At 32.7% G+C, this 17,311-nt stretch overlaps 2 protein-coding genes across 2 annotated transcripts in view; both read left to right on the top strand.

Annotated features, from left to right (window-relative positions):
* The window catches only part of HELZ (helicase with zinc finger), a 148,479-nt gene that overhangs the window by 45,719 nt on the left and 85,449 nt on the right, over positions 1–17,311 (top strand). Inside the window, exons 13-14 of the mRNA XM_023535656.1 lie at positions 8,946–9,213; positions 16,884–17,217. Of these exons, the coding sequence (XP_023391424.1) occupies positions 8,946–9,213; positions 16,884–17,217 (602 nt within the window). The remainder of the gene's footprint in view (positions 1–8,945; positions 9,214–16,883; positions 17,218–17,311) is intronic.
* LOC105297703 (probable helicase with zinc finger domain) lies at positions 92–3,614 on the top strand. The gene is made up of 2 exons (XM_011368505.2): positions 92–485; positions 2,645–3,614. The coding sequence occupies exons 1-2, from the start codon at positions 197–199 to the stop codon at positions 2,653–2,655; spliced, it is 300 nt and encodes a 99-aa protein (XP_011366807.1). The 5' UTR covers positions 92–196; the 3' UTR covers positions 2,656–3,614.

Raw genomic sequence — 17,311 nt, 5'->3', positions numbered from 1 at the left:
GATTTTTTTAACCATTCTAATTTTTTTTCTTAAATGGCTTATGAGCACAATTTGTATTTTTAACATAGTATCTTAGAAGCATGGGAAAGTAAAGGTCCCTTATGGAAATGGTTTCATTGAAGAGCCCAATTACAATTGGATTTTTTTACCCCCTTGTACTCAATGAATTATTTTAACTTCCTTGTAGCCTGCAAGAATGCTGTATCGTGTAGCATTGCTTTATGATGCTCATCGTCCTCATTTTAGTATCATTGCAATATCTGCCGGAGATAGTACTACCCAGGTATCACAAGAAGTCCCAGAAAACTGTCAAGAATGGATAGGAGGAAAGATGGCCCAAAATGGATTAGATCATTACGTGTATAAAGTCGGGATAGCATTTAACACAGAAATATTTGGAACTTTTCGCCAAACCATAGTTTTCGACTTTGGATTGGAACCAGTACTCATGCAAAGAGTAATGATTGATGCAGCTTCTACAGAAGGTAATATTTAGACTTTTTTCCCCTGATACGATGTATTACAAGGCACTATCATAACAACATTAAAAGATATGTATTGGCCCCTAAATATTCCATAGATAGGGAGGGAATAATAAGGAAAAAAATCCCAAATTAATTGACTCATTTACTGTGTAATGGGATTAGAATGGTTAACATTATGCCCTGGTCTTTTAATACAGTCATCAGGGAAAGCTCACTTTGAGGTTCCCCGAACTTGTATGAGTAGATGATCAGGTCTGTTTTGATTTACCAACTTCATTTTTAAAGTAAGATAATTTTGGCACAGTAAAACCTTTTAATGTTAGTTTGGGTAGAATATATATTTTAATGGTAATTGTGAATATACCTACAATGTCTGTTTCCGTGTCGGACTGTCCAGTTAACTTTGCTGATATTATTACATTATCTCTGAATGAAAAGTCCTAAATATAAGCTTTCATAAGTTGATTTTGTACATTTACTAGTGTAAAGGAGACCAAGGCACTTTTAACAGGCTCTGCTCTGTGTCCTTGGGAAGAAGTCCCTGGTTTCAACATGCAAATCCCTGTAGGAGATGATGAATTTCTTTGTACATTGTCATATTACTGCCTGTACCTAAATTTTATGCCAAGATCCAAAAGGACAAGGAAAGATCACGTTAGCCTACATTTCTTTGGCTCTTGGTTGGATTTATAGGTGCTTTATTTTATTTAAAGAACAATAAATATTTAACAAACACTTCATATAGCAGAGCTGTATGAAAGTTGCTTTTGCATTGGCTATGTCTCACCATATGGGGAGGATGTTTGTAATATGTACCACACTGTCCCATTTATAAGAATGTCAAAGTTGTTTTTGGACGTAGCAAACAGGTGGAACTGGTTTTGTCTCCTTTAGCTACTGGTAAGGTTAAAGGAATATTTATGCCTGAGTTGAACAATTAGGCATTACCTTTTTGTATATGTGCTAATGTTATTACCCAGACTCCATTTTACCTTTATTTCTTACTTATTTTGATTATTCCTTTTACTTGTTTTTATTCTGTTGTATTGTTTTTTTGTCATCTTAGTACTTTTCGGAATCAAAATATCTTGTTTCCCATAGCCAAATAGATATAAATGACGAAGAAAAATATTTGGTTTACATTTACTAGAAAAGAAGTTAGTTGGCAAATTTTTTCTGTAAAGGGCCAGATAATAAATACTTTCTATTATCTATGTCACAGGGCTGTTGCAATTACTCAACTCTGCATTGTAGTGAGAAAGCGGCCGTGGACAATGTAAATGAGTGGGCATTGCTGTGTTCCAATAAAACTTTATTTTCAAAAACAACAGCAGGCTGGATTTGTCTCGGCTGCCCTGCTTTGTCTATCCCTGTACTATTAAGTTGCTTTTAGAGACTAGAACTTTGAGAACTAGGAAGCACCCTTTTTCAGTCATAAGGAGATTTATATGACAGAGACCAACATGAGACCAACATGCATCCTCTCCTCTCAAATAGAACTCCGAAAAGATGCTCTTGGCTTACACGTGTGTTGTATTTTAAAAGTTTGCTTTTAGATTGGTGATTTGTAACTTATGATTCATTTTTTATAGGAATAGTTCGTAAGTGTTGTCAAGAATTTGTACTAGTTAATAAAAGCCTATTTAATTAATAATATGCAGTGCTAAATGTCTGCAGTAAAAAGTAAGAGAAAATGATACTGTTAAAATAGATGATAATAAGAGAAGGTGGCGATGAAGAGGATTCCAGGGCACCCTCATAGGCCTAAGAAATTGAGGGGACTTGGGCTACTTTCGCCTGAGATATGGTCTACTTTTCTAGTGGAGAAAAAGAGTAGTGGACAGACTTTAGAGTGAAATAAAACTGGCTTCGAATCCTGATACTCTCCTTATTAACTGTGTGACCCTGGGCAGAGTACTTAACATCTCTGAGCTTCATGTGGAAACATCTGTAAAATGGAGCTAGTAATACCTGTCTTAGAGGATTATCGTGAGTACTAGAAATAAACAAACCTTGCATAGTATCTGGCATATAGTAGGTATTTAGTAAATAGTAGCTATTATTTTTATCATTAGACATGATTAGGATAATTTCTGGCTTACAAACAGGATGAAGAAAGTAGGAAAGAGAGAAGGAGGAATTTTTTTTTTTTTTTTTAAATGAGGACTGAGACTAGGGTGTTAGCAGACAGACTAAAAAGCAGAAACGAAGAACTAAGTCATTAAGGCCGCAGCACCTACAGATCTTGGCAAGAGATTGCAGTATAGGCGGTGGAAGAGAAGCTGTCCAAAGAAGTGACTGATGAGTTGAGAGTGGTAACTGGAAGAAATAAAGAGTCTCATTTTTAATGTTTATAATGTATCAGTTTGAAGTGTCATATTTCATTCAGATATGATAGAGGAAATTAATATAGACAAAGATATCCTCTCAATTTGTAACCAATACTATAATATACCCTCATCCTTTTTTATAATACTATTTTATAAAAACCACCGGTAACCTCTTTATAGTTTGATATCTTTGCCTATTTTCTTTTAAATAAGGTTTTACTTCTGTATGGTTATATTATAGAAAATAATTGAAAACAAGCATTTTCTTGAACTAATTTGAAACATTAAAACAGTTGCATGTAGTAAAATTTGTTTTTCAAGGACAGGAAAAATAAATAGCACAAGAACACAATATAAAATGTACAAAATGTATCTTATGATATGAAATTATAAATGTAAAAAAGAAAACAAATCTAGGTTTAGGCAAGCTAGATGACATTCGGTTGACTATTTTGTCATTGTTAAACTGACCTGTTGTGCTAATTTTTAGCTTTTTGGTATTTTCTCTACTCTTAAAATTGATGTCATTGGATATCTTGATATTTTTGTTAAGTTCTTAAGCTTTTTTGTGTGACTATATTTGTTTCAGTGTGACTGTGTACAGAGTCCCAACAGAATTTTGGAAAAATTAAAGCAGGATGTAAAAAGTATAATGTTTGTTTCCTGCTTCTTTCTTAATGCTAGTTAGTTTTTTTTTTTTTTATAGCAGAGTTCTTGTCAGCAAAAAAGTTGAGAGGAAAAGATTTATGTGAAATCACAATTTTATAAAACATTCTGAAACAATAAAAATGTGAAATGTCAGTTTCTCATTTGTATCTTTTCCTGAAATACTTGTGTGGATAACATTCAGAGACATTGAGAGGAAGAGAACTTCTTCATTAAATTGGTGACAATGTGTCAGTCTGGCTACCTTCACCTCTAGCCTCAGCCAGTTCATCGTTTGATCTTCCTTGGTTTAGAATTAGTAGAAAAGTGTCATTCCAAGTGCAGTTGGGAATTGGGGAATTGAATTCAATCTGGGCTTTATCATGTTTCCATACAGTTTTGATAATATTGTAAATTATATCTTAATATAATTTGGTTTCTACATACACAAAGAAATGTAATGGTGGTTCGAAACTAGAATTTGGATAGAAAGTATCTTTATCGCATCTTACACTTGATTGTTCATTTTTAGGTAAGTTTTTGTCCTTAAAAGAATGCCGGGAACATATATTTCTCTTCCATAAAGTTATAAATTTGGACCATGGTGGATCATCTATTAGCTCAATGTTTCCAAAACTGTGTTCCACATAAATTAATTAGGTATTATATTAATAATAGGTAAAGGGTTCCATGTCCAAATACATTTGGAAGTGATGCATGCTTTATTTCCCTGGTAGAGATTCACAGTGCACCTCAGTAATTAAAGGCTCAGTCTCTGTCAAACTGATTTGATCATGGAACTTCATTACATTAGTGCATCACTCCTTGAAACTTAAAATGAAATTGCATAGCAGACATTTCTTTCTCTAATTTATTTTTCATTATTGAATTAAAAATCTTACGTTAGTCGATTCACATTTGAATCGGAAAAAAAAACCCCACTTTTTAAATGTTATTTTTATGATATCTAAAGTATCCGAACCTTTTCAATTTGCAGGTCATGAATGATTTTTTTTCTCCACTCATCATTATATGGCAATGCTGCAAACTGTTCGAGAAATATGTATAACTTCAACTTTGCTTTTTTCAGTGTTTTCTTCTTGTTGGTGAGATTCAGGTTCAGAAAATGATACTGTATGTACTAAACAATTTTTTTGGATTAAAGATGTGCCTCTCAAAATGTGCAGTAAAACACATTTTTAAAAGACATCTACAAAAGAAAGAAGTTAGTGAATTTTCTCCCTGCTTAGTAAACAAACTGCATTATACACTTCATATCATAACTTTGATTAATGAAAGATTTTGATTTGGTATTGTTTTGATGATCTGAAAGCTACATGTTTAAAATTCTTATATTTAAATTTGATAACTTGATATTACATATTTCACTACTTCGAGTCTAGCAGCATATCTCAACATTAAAATTTAGTATGATTTAAAAATGATTGCCAGTTGCCAAAGTAGTTAGTAAATTAAGGACACGTTATATGCATATAAAATAATATTTAAAATGTGATCAGAAAAGTAATAGAAAAATAAATTTAAAAATGGTTTATTTGTCAATAAAAGATAAATGTACCTGAGTGGAAGCATGTAAAAAGTATGAGGTAGTTCTCTCCTGTTTTCTCTTTTTAGTAGCCTTGCTATTAGCCTTGCTAAGAGATGGGAGATAGGGCCAGACAACATGGAAGAGCTGAGAGGTGTTCATCTTGCTTGTCGATAGCAGTTGTGGTGAAAGGAATGATCAAATGGATAACTGAAATGGTAGTTTGGGATTACTTTTGGACTTTATTTTATCATTAATTTGGGCAGTCAAGACTTGTAAAGCCACAGACCAAAATGTTTTCTAAGGATAAGAGTGTGATATCTGATTTTGGAATTGGGAATCAGTTCAGCTTATTCTTTTTACGCCCTAGATAAATATAGCTGTTTTAATAAATTCCATATTTAACATGCATTTATTGCGTGCCTCTTTTGTGTCAGCCCTTGTGCTGGGTACGTAGACCACTGGATTTTTTTTTTTCTCCTTACTTTCTTCTTATCCACTCTCCAGGTCCTGTTAAGAATGATTTTCAAGTCTGCTGTACTACATACTTTGAGACAAAATAAACCAACCCTTTGGATGCTTTATTAGAATACTGACTATGTGGCTGAAATGAGAGCACTGCTATTCTCAGTAATCAGAGGGCAGGGGAAGCGTATCTTGTGTCAGACTAGTTATTCCAACCTCGAATTCTATTTTTGACAGCAGCTCGTCCCTTATGTTATCTTCAAAAAATTAAGTATATTCTAATTATCTTTTTTTTCCTTATGAATTTCTCTTAAAATATATTTATAGGTTCTACCTTCCACACCTCAGGGTAACAAATTCCATAGGTGTATAATTTCTGTCAGGTTTGCTTTTGGATTTATTATTACAAGAATTGGTTAATAAGTCACTGTTAAACTCTCCCTATGTGCTTTTATGAATATTGACCCTAACTTGTTTACTTTTCATCTTTCCAGAGTGTTTTTCATTTTAGCCTAATCTAGGTTGAAGAAAAGTTGTACCAGGATGCACTGGCTCAGGCTAGTAGGTGTCTGGGTTAGATGTTAGCAGATACGCATGTGCCATCACAGGGATGACGTGAGCCCCAGCAGTAGTCATGTCCCCTCCCCATGGCAGAGTGTCGTCTCCCTCTTCTATTTAGAAAGGCCCCTTAAGACCTAATGACCTTTAAACACTGTACGTTAGGTGGATAATTAACCTGGTTTAATAAACTGCTTCTTGCAAGTGAAAGGATTGGAGGCAGAAGTTTGTTTCAAGTTCAGATGAAGCAGGGAAACAGGTGGTTTTTGCAAACTCTGTATTCTTAGTAGCCACTGGCCACAGTTTGGTTTTGACATCTGAGTTAACGATTGAGATCAGTAGTTTGTAGACTTTTTGATGCTGGCACACATGGATATTTAACAAGATTTTTCTTTCTACTTCCTCAGCTTTCCCTTCCCTTGTACTGTTTATAGTCTTTAAAAAAATAAATGGAGTAAAATTTAACATTGGGAATAGTTTGGAAATTATTGTGCTACCTGCTTGAAGACACTAATTTTAAGAATTTTATAAAATCAGGATGAGAATCATGGCACTACATAGAAAATGAGAAAAAAAATTTTTCTCATGACAGTTTTCCCCAAAAGCTAGGCTAGAATACTTCTAGCCCAGAGTAGGATGACTTTCTGTATAATCTGCTTTGCATATTAAATAGATATTACAAAAAGCTTTTTTTAAAGGAAAGCTATACTGTTTTAAGTCTGTTATTATTCCAGTTACCTGAATATCAGTCAGGACTAACTAGTGACTTTTTAAAGGATGTGAATGTAATATTGTCTGAATCAACTTCTTATTTAAAGTAAAATTGTGAAATATCATTCCCCCACCCCAAAGAGTAGTTAAGACATTCTTTTATTATAGTAAATATATTCTTCAATATTACATAGAACTTAGTTTAAAAATTTTTTTTAAAAGAGCTGGTTATTTGATTTGTTACGGTACCCTTGTTGTTTCTCTTTTTGACTTTTGCATTAAGAAAATTTTGTGCATTCTTGCTATTTTAATAATTACCTTCTGATTTTTAGTGATGGTATAATCTATTTTAGCAATGTGGGTATTTGTATAATTTAAATAGTTTTTCGTAGCTATGATCTAGGGAATGAATAGGCAGGGCCCAATTTTAGAGTGATTTGGGAAGAAAACGTGAATAGTTTACTTTATGAAAATTCTACAGTTGACCTTTGAACAACTCGGGTTAGGGGCACCAGCTCCCTGTGCAGTTGAAAATTCGAGTATAACTTTTGGTTATCCCAATACTTAACTATATCAATAGTGGCCTATTGACCAGAAGCCTTACTGAAAACAAATAGTTGATTAACACATATTTTATATATGTATTACATACTGTATTCTTATAATAAAGTAATTAAAGAAAATATTATTTGGAAAATCATAAGGAAAATATATTTATAGTATTTATTGAAAAAAATCCATGTATAAGTGAACCCACCATAGTTCATACTCTTGTTCAAAGGTCAGCAGTATTGTGAGGCTATTGCAAAAACAGATGGTCATCATCTCATCCAGAGTATTTAAAAAATGCAAATTTTATAGCTTGATGACTTTAGTTGTGTTTATATTGCCATTTGAGAAATAATAGAACTAGCTTTTACAAATGCCTTTCAAGGAGCAAAGGTTAGAAATTAGGGCTTTTACTTTTTTTTCTTTTTATTACATTTTTACATTTAAATTAGACCCTTTACATTTTAATCTTTACATTTAAATTAGACCCTTTACATTTTAATCTTTATTAATCTTTAATCTTTACTAGGATAAGCTATTTTCTAATATTGAAAAATTTCTCTTGGTGGATGACTATATTTATGATCATTTTTATAGTTTATATATAACTTTTAAATGTAGCAAAATCACTAAGCAAAACATGGCAATTTTGCATTATGTTCTTATTTCAAAGAGCACAGGATAACTTGTCATTGTGTTTTGGAGGCTAACTGATCTCTGTTTAAACTTTTTATTATTTCTTCCAAAAATCATAATGAGTTGTGAAATCATCTTTCCAATTACGTTATATTAAAATTGGATCTTGGTCTGATTGGTCAGTTAAGCAACTTTTTTTCTCTTGGTTAAGTTTCATATTTATAGGAGTATGTATGTTCCACCCAATAGAAAAGTATTATGCACTGCAGATAGAGTGAGCCTACCCAGTGCTCAGAATTTCTTAATGATGTATTTCACGGTGCTGGTATTATGCTACATTTTTTTTCAGAGATGTCATAACTTGAACAGTCATTCATTTTGACACCGTGCCCTACTTACAGTATAATTTAACTGAGGCCAAACTGGATTTTTCTAAAATGGCATTTGAATGGTACATCATATTATGTTTTATTGCAGAATTAGCAGTTTTTCATGACTACTTTCTCAAAGATTTGTGTTTGTCATAAGTTAGCTTTCAGAGAATTTCATTGTGCTTTACCACACAAGAAAAGATTTAACTTTTCACAATTTTCTGATCTTCTCTTTCTGTGATGGGGCAGGTATTGGTAGTGAGAGAAAGTGATTGTCACCTGATAGACTTTGTCTTATGAGGAATTTATCATGTCTTCTTCATGCAGATCAGATTTCTCTTGACTGAAGAGTTGAGTTCTAAATATTAATCTGTATTTTTAAAATGTTAATAACTATTTCTGGTATGTCCTAGCCTGATGTAAAACATATTTTTTACATGGGTTCCTATATATATTATTTTGTTAAATAAGCTAGACAAAAAAAATATTTCTGATATGTGGAAAATACTCTGTTAAATGAGCTTTATATTGTTCTGTTTTAAGAATTTTAGCTCTGGCATATAATACTCTCTTACCAAAATGTTTAATGTATTATTTGAGAATTTTAATGCTGTGTTCCTTTATAAATGTCTTTTTTGTTTCCATCTAGATCTTGAATACCTGATGCATGCAAAACAACAGCTAGTAACCACAGCTAAGCGTTGGGATTCTTCTTCTAAGACTATTATAGATTTTGAACCTAATGAAACTACTGATTTGGAGAAGAGCCTTCTTATCAGATACCAAATTCCTCTCTCTGCTGACCAGCTATTTACCCAGTCCGTTTTAGACAAATCATTGACCAAGACCAACTATCAGTCACGGTTGCATGACCTTCTTTATATTGAGGAGATAGCCCAGTATAAAGAAGTCAGCAAGTAAGTTACGTTAGAAACATTTTTTTTTGGGTTAATCTCCCCTTTGGATGGTATTTTTCATTTTTAAAATGGAGGTATGCCTATGTGAGGTGGTAAAGTGGTTGTCATTCAGTAGCTTTATATCACCTTCTGAAGGCAGGAACCGTGTCTGGCTCATCTTGGTAGCCCTAGTGTGCAGTACGTAGTGTCATTTCCCCAACACATGCCAGGTGCTGGGCGTGTAAACATGTGGTTTCTGCTCCTCCTGGCAGAGTGAGCACTCAGCATATATGTGTTTAATAAATGTACAAAAACTGAAAGATCACATATTTTGGAAAGTAATTTTAAGAATGAAATGATTTAAATCTTCTGGGAAACTTTGATAATGATAAAATACCTTTATAGGAGTTTATAAATGCTTTCATGTGTTTTACATTTTATTCATATCTCACAGGTTAAATCAAAAGTGTTTAAATCAAAACCTTATGTTAATCATTCTAGGAAAAGTAATCTCAGAAATCAAAGTATGAGTAAAAGATGTTAATGAAATAGTTGTTATATTTGGTAGTAGCATTCTATCTACTTTTTAGATAAAATGGAATGAGCCTTAAAAATTGAACCACAGTTATGAGGCATTAACACATTTTTATTAGTAATTTTCCCTTAAATACAGCCTAACCAACATTTTTTTTTTTCTGAGCTGCCTTTTTGGTACCTTATTAATATTATTGACACTGAACACTCCATCGAAGGACATATTCAGAAAAGGAAAAGAGAAAACTTAAAGCTGCCTTGTGTTATTCTGTTTCTAGATTAAACATGATCTAGCTTTTGGAAAGTGTTTAAATGAAATACATGTAAGATTTACAAAGTCAGCTAGAATGTATTTTTCATTAAGACTTTAAATCATGGCCCATTGATAATCTCTTACCAGACTTATCGATTATGTCCATAGACAGTTCTAGTGAAATGGTCGGTTATTAAATAACAAGGACAATGGTTTGTATCATGTCATTAACAGTAATGTTACGTGTGCATTTTATTTACATTATGAGAGTTTCCTTTTCCTTAGAAAAGAACAGTATGACAAATCATAAATATTGGGGTGAAACAGAGCTTAAAAGCCTCTCAGAATCTTAGAGACCATTTTGGAGTACGATAACCAGAAATTCCAAAAAAATTATAAATTATATTTAATATTTTGTTAACATTTATAAATTATTCCATATACATTACTTTAGAACTTATAACTAAATACTAGTAAGTTTATGGATTATTGTTTTAAAAATACTATTTTAAAAATATAAATTTGTCTGAATGAAAAAAATAAATGCTAAAAAATTGAGGTCAGATTCTGATCAAGAAACGTAAGAGGATGAAAGTTCACTCTGAGAGCACCTTGCAAAGGCTTCTAAAGCCAATGACAAGAGGAGCTTAAAAATTGCAATGTGAAATGAGCACTGGTGGCAAACTCAGTTGGTAAGTTATTTCTGGGGGGCCATTTGCAAGTTTGTATTGAGGGTCTTTGGAAAAGTTAAACTTTTTGGTGAAGTGATTCTGTTTATGAGGGATCGTCCTGAAGAAACAATCAGAGGTGAAGATTAAGATGTCTGTATGCAAATGTCTCTCAAAGAGTAGTGAAGAATAAGTTAGGTAAATTATGATATAGCCATATAAGCAAACTTATATAACTACTGAGATAATGTTCTTGAAGAATTTTTAATACAGTGAAGATGGTTATGATATAATATTAAGGGAGAAATACTAGTTGTAAAACTATTTACTGTAAATAATGCACACACATATGAATATATTTGTATATAAAAGTATTGGAAAGAGTTAAAGCAAAGTGTTCTGGTTGGTGGAATTAACAGATGATTTTTATATTCTAATATATAACAGTTTTCTCTATTTTTGAAATGTTCTACAATGACAATAAATTGCTATTATAATCATCAAAAACAAACGAAGAAATAGAAAGGAACCAACACATTACTAATGTGTAACCCTTATGTAACACTTGATGATCGTGGTGTAGAATTGCCCTTAGATATGAAAAAAAATGATTATGGTTAAGACAATGTGCACAGTGTGGTAGATAGTGTATAGTCTTTTTATAGGAACATCTGAGCTTTTTCTGTTTTTTTAATCTTTAAAATTAGATCATGGTTGTCGACTCAAATAGGGATATTTACAAGTTGAATATAAATCTGTAAGGATCACTTTTGATATGTTATATATGCTAACTACACAAGAGTTTTGAAGGATCTTAAAGATAGAAATGAGAATTTTTTTGCTATATGTCTAAAGTGACAAGTAGATAGTTACTGTGTCAGAGAATTTTGGAAAATTTCCAGTGATTCTCTCTCACCCAAAGGTAACCCTGGATGTGAAGGCTGGTAAATTACCCTTCTGCATTTGGCAGGCTTGTAAAATTTTGTGAAGTACAATACAGAACCGGTGCACATACAAAAAAGCAAATCCTGTTAGTTATGAGATGGAGTTCTCAGAGGGAGGGCATCTGCAAACAGATAGACAAGGGACAAAGTACAGATATAAATTGTAAGGATTTTTAAAGTCTTTGACAAAGTTTCACACATTGCTTAAAAAAGTGTATTTTCTGTTTTCTCCTTTACCCTTTAAAATTAATATTTATGTGCATTTTAATGGTGGCTTGAATTCACATTTGATAAATTCTTTAAGCACAGATAACACAACTGAGATATGGTTTAAAAATGGATTTCGGGGAGGTCCGTGCGCAGCTAGTAAACTGTGCTGTGGTGGGGGATTAGCACACTCTTTCTGTAAATGGATGGAGAGTAAATATTTCAGGCTTTGTGGACTTTATACAGGCTTTGTTGAATATTTTCTTTGTTATGTTTTGTTTTCTGTTTTTGTAAAAACCACTGTTAGTCAAGGGCTATACAAAAGCAGGCCGAAGTTGGATTCGGCTCTTGGGTAATGCTCCACTTTGTCCAGTTGGGTCATTTTGCTTGTCTGTTGAAGCAAAAGTGAGACTAAGTCACCTTTAGAATGGTGAGGAATGTTTTGTGGTGCAGTGAGAACTATTTTAAAATCAGAAGACAGCTATATGGGTAAATGACGTTTATGTGTAATGACAGTAATAATGTATTCTGAATGCACTGAAATTTGCCTTTTTGAGACTTCGTAGTTAGACTTAGCACACAATTGATAGGATATTTCCCTAGGTCCAGAGAATGTGTTTATAATTTGTGATCTTTGACAATTTAAGCGGAATATTACAATTGTGACTATAGTATCAAGGGAATTCTTACTGATTTCTTACAATTTAATTGTAAGGATTGGACTATACTTTTACATGGTCGCCTTGGCATTCCTTCCTTGAAAATAGATTGAATGTAGCCTCTGAGGTTTAGACAAAATATATTTTGCCTTGAGGTTGGATTTAGTAATCAAGTTTATCTTTTCTTTTTTAAGAGATGATTTTTCAAAGCAGTCCAGAAAGTAAGATTTCTCTTTATGTTCATTTTTAATGTGAGATGCATGGAGGTGGTAAGGATAACATTGCATTTTATTTAAGTTTTAGAAAATGCTTTTCAGTTCTTTTAGGGTATTTTTTTTTAAACTTCTCGTCCTCAACTGCATATTGATATGCATTCAACAATTCTGCCTTGAAGTGACGTGTACTTGATTCTAAGATATACATTTTCAAAAGAAATTGACTTTGGCTGAAGCTGTCGCGTCCATTAGACTGTGTAGTGGCATGCCTAATCGGGTTGCGGCTTCTCAAAGCGGACAGCTGGCATGGAAGGCCTGGTGTGTGAATGTGCATTTCATCATTAAGGTGGGCAAGGCCTCTTTTGGTTATACCTTGGTTCTGTTTCTCGCCTCAGTAAACCCAGGGATTGGCTTATTACCTGGGTTGGTTTTTCTTGTTGTTCATATAATCAAAAATTATGTGAAGTGAAATTCACTGTATAGCTTTGAAAATTTTTAAGGTTATACTCAAGAGATATAACTATTACTAAGATTGATAGAGCCATATTTCTTTTAGTACAAACGTGGTTTTAAATTTTTTGGAAATTTGGTTGGCTGTTATCCTGTCATTCCCCAAAAGGTTAGGAATTATGTAAGCTGTAATGCTGATTTCACATGTGGCATGTAACAATGGGAAGATGGTTTTTCTTTTTCTTAAGAAATATCTTTGTTAATTGTAGGACATATTTTGTATTTTGGGTATTTCAGAATTATTAAATCTTAAAAATACGTATTTTAAATACTTTAGAAAGCTTACTAATGTAATTTAGTTTTAGCTTATTTTAGAAAAATTAAATATCAATAACTAACTTCTATTGGAAAGTCTGTAATTTCTGCATCTTGAACATATGATAAATTTTCTATGGGAAAAGCTGTATTTTGTATTTCCTAGTGTTTTTACCTCAAGAGTTTTGTTGCAAGACATAGCTAAATGTCACAAGAGAATTCTCTTATTGCTTTAAAACTGTGAGATTAATTTTGCATGGCTGCTAAATTGTGATCAGGTGTTTTGGGATGGCAGATTCTAAAACAGATATTAACAGTAAAACAATATATTGCCCATGTTAGTTAAGAAAATATTACAAGATTTCACAAATTTGTTAGGGGATAATATAAAGTAGTTGAAATGGGAATATGGTACCTTGAAAAATTCAGATTATTACAAAAATATAAAGTTAATTGAAAGGACAAATTTTATTGAGTATTCAAAAGTGTTAAGTTCTAGGCTAGTCACTGCTGATTCTAAGGCAAACATATTTCTTTGTTCCCCAAAAGTTCGTATGGGGAGACAGACCTATAAATATAGAGTTATAATGCAATGTGATTAGCACTGCGAGAGAGGAATGCACAAGGGCCCCATGGAGAGGCACCTGCCCCACATTAGTGGGGAGCTGGAGGATGGTCAAGTAAAGGAAGGAATCAAGTCTTCTTTCGGGACCACATGGTATTTAAGCTAAATTTTGAAAAACAGGTAAAATTGGCAGGTAAGAAATAAGACAAAGGTATTCAGTTAAATGAAACAGGATATGAGAATAAGAACGTAGAGTTTTGGGGGAAGCTACAGTTTGCCATCATAATTGTAATGAGAGGCACATGTGTGGTGGGGTGGGTGGTGAGAAAGCTGTACTTGTCTGCTTATCATCAGACTCGCATTTTACAAAGACCCTCTGGTGGTGGTAGTTCAGAGAACAGATTTGAAGTACGAAGTCATGTTAGGCGTTACAGTAATCCAAGTAAAAAATGTTGAGATGCAGATGAATTCAAAAAAGGAGGAACTAAGAGGGCCTGGTGATTGTATGATGGGAGGAATGAAGGTTGGTGAGAGGCAGGGTCAAGGATTACTTGGTTTCTGTCTTGGACACTGAGGTGGATGATGGTGCTCTTAAGTTGTATAATACAGGAGAGGATTGGTTTGGGTGATATGTGGAGAGGTCAGATGGTGACTCTCTTCTGCTCGTACTGAGTTTGAAGAGCATATGAACCAAGATGTCTGTTTGACAGTTGGGTTTACAGCCCTGAGCTGAGGGATCTAGGAGAGGGCAGCCTCACGTAGTGAGAATTACAGAGTAAGAAGAGGGCAGGATGCAGCTTTTCAAAGGTGGATGATGCTTGGATGGAAGATGGAGGAGCATCTGGGAAGATAGGAAGAAAACTGGGAGAGTATGACCTTCCAGAAATCTGTGAAAGAGTTTAAAGAATAAGGAGCATGGTTGCAAAAAAAAAAAAAAGGTTAGAAAACTACATCAGCTTTAGCAACAAAGTGGTAATTTATGAATCAAGAATACACTGTAAGAAATTTCTTTGCTCTGGGAAAGTTTTAACTTTGAGAAAGCATAAATAATGTAAGGGTTCCTGTTCTTTTTATTTTAATTATTTTATCTTATTTTTTAAATTTATTTTTTATGGTGACTCGTTCTTTTTAAAAGGATATATTTTATTTTAAAAAAGCAAGTAAACATAGATTACATGTAAACTGGGGAGTGTAGTATACTTTTATGTTTCATTTTCATTTTTAGATTTATTTTTATATAAATTCTTAGCGCACATTCCATTTTTAAAGAGTCAAATATAACTAGATAACATTTAATCTGTATTTCTTTAAATTACCATCCTACTTTTCTAGTTTGGATCTAGTCAAATGTGCTTAGAGAATGAGGGAAATACTGTATAATGCGACTTTTAATAATTTCATATATATGAGGCAAATATGAAATGTGTAAGTATATTAGGCAAATACTGCTAGAATTCATTTGATCCTCATTTAAAGCCACATTATTAAATATTAATTTTAGTATATATTTATACATCTTTCTGGAGCCTTAAATGTTCCATTGTAAAGTTTAAATTACCAGTGGAGCTTGTAAACTCTTATGACATATTACATGCATAAATAGCTATTCAGATGTGTTATTTTTTGTAAATATTTTCATAAAAATATTTCTGTCCTTATAATTTTGTAATTTTATTTTTTTATAATTTTATAATTTTAAAGTATATACATAGACATTCAAAATTTTAATATAGAGTTTAAATTATATTTGGTTTCCCAGTATTGTAACAACATAAATGTTTTTATTAAAGAAATTAATGTTTAAAAAAAAGGTTTCTTTCTTTTTCCTTAAGAATTTATAAGACATTCTTGACATGATGCATACAAAAGAAGATCTGAAAAGAAAACAGTTCAATAGTACCATTAAGAAGTAGCCTTTTCTACAAATGGATATGTAGATTTTAAAACAATTTAATTTTTTTATTAAAAAATTTTAAACTTTCTGAGAAAAAGTACAAAATGTTCTCATCCTTACCACTTTGTCTTCACTCCTGTAGCACCATTGCAGAATGACAAAGGAGAAGAGCTGTGGATTAGTTTAAATGTTTCTTTCACTTCATATTACTTGACTGTGTAAATTAATCTTGATTCTCTGTGCTGCTTTCGCACACGTGTTCCCTCTCATGCTCACTTGTACACATGGAAGTGTGAATGAGTGCACCAACCATTGTTTAATAAGATAGCTTTTAACTTCTCTTGTAGCCATGAACAAAAATTTTTTTGGATATTATTCATTAATAGTATTGTATGGTTAGCATCTTTTGGTAAAATCTGCTTAGGGAGCATCAGTTTAATAAAAACCCACTGTGGTTTCAGTGCAGTGCGTTTTTTTCTGGTTCTAGGTGATTTTAAAGTCTTAGTTGTCCCAAAGGTGTGTTCAAACAGATTTTTTTTTTTAATTAAAAATATTTTTTTTAATTTTCAGTTTTTTTTTTTTTATTTACGGTTAGAGTTGGCATTCAGTATTTTTTTATATTAGTTTCAGGTGTACATCATAGTGGTCAGCAGACTTTCATATTAATTACACAATATTTCACTATTAGAAAATTATACTTAGCTTCTTTTTAAATGCTAAGACTACAAAGAGGTGTGTATATTTTTCAACATAGTTAAATATGTATCTTGTTGTTATGTGGAAGTTTATTCACTTTAAGAGCAATTTTGTTGTCTCCATCTTAGACTAAAGGCAGACAGACAGATTATGTAGTTTGTAGCCCAGTGGAGTGAAATTGATAATGAAATTTTAACTTTTTGTACCTTTATATTCGATTTATTTTGTTTTACTCTTTCTGTTAAGTTTTTGATGTAAAACATTCAAACGCATTTCCTACTTCTGATTTAGATTCAACCTTAAAGTGCAGTTGCAGATTCTAGCAAGCTTCATGCTCACTGGAGTTTCTGGAGGTGCGAAGTATGCTCAGAATGGACAACTCTTTGGTCGCTTTAAGCTTACGGAAACACTTTCTGAAGATACTTTGGCTGGACGGCTGGTGATGACCAAAGTCAATGCTGTTTATTTATTACCAGTCCCTAAAGAGAAGTTAGTACAGACCCAGGGAACCAAAGAGAAGGTTTATGAAGCTACTATTGAAGAAAAAACAAAAGAATATATATTTTTAAGGATATCCAGGGAATGCTGTGAAGAACTTAATCTTCGGCCTGATTATGACACACAGGTATGTTCTGAGTGTGGCAGCATGCTCCTCGTCAGCTGATACTCTTCTGTTTTGGTTTTTCTTCCTCTGCCATACCCAGAAGTGCAGTTGTTTT

Source organism: Pteropus vampyrus, unplaced genomic scaffold (genome assembly GCF_000151845.1).
Source record: "Pteropus vampyrus isolate Shadow unplaced genomic scaffold, Pvam_2.0 Scaffold143, whole genome shotgun sequence".
NCBI classification, from domain to species: domain Eukaryota; kingdom Metazoa; phylum Chordata; class Mammalia; order Chiroptera; family Pteropodidae; genus Pteropus; species Pteropus vampyrus.
Note: the sequence above shows the minus strand (reverse complement) of the source record. Positions and strands in the feature narration are given on the sequence as shown.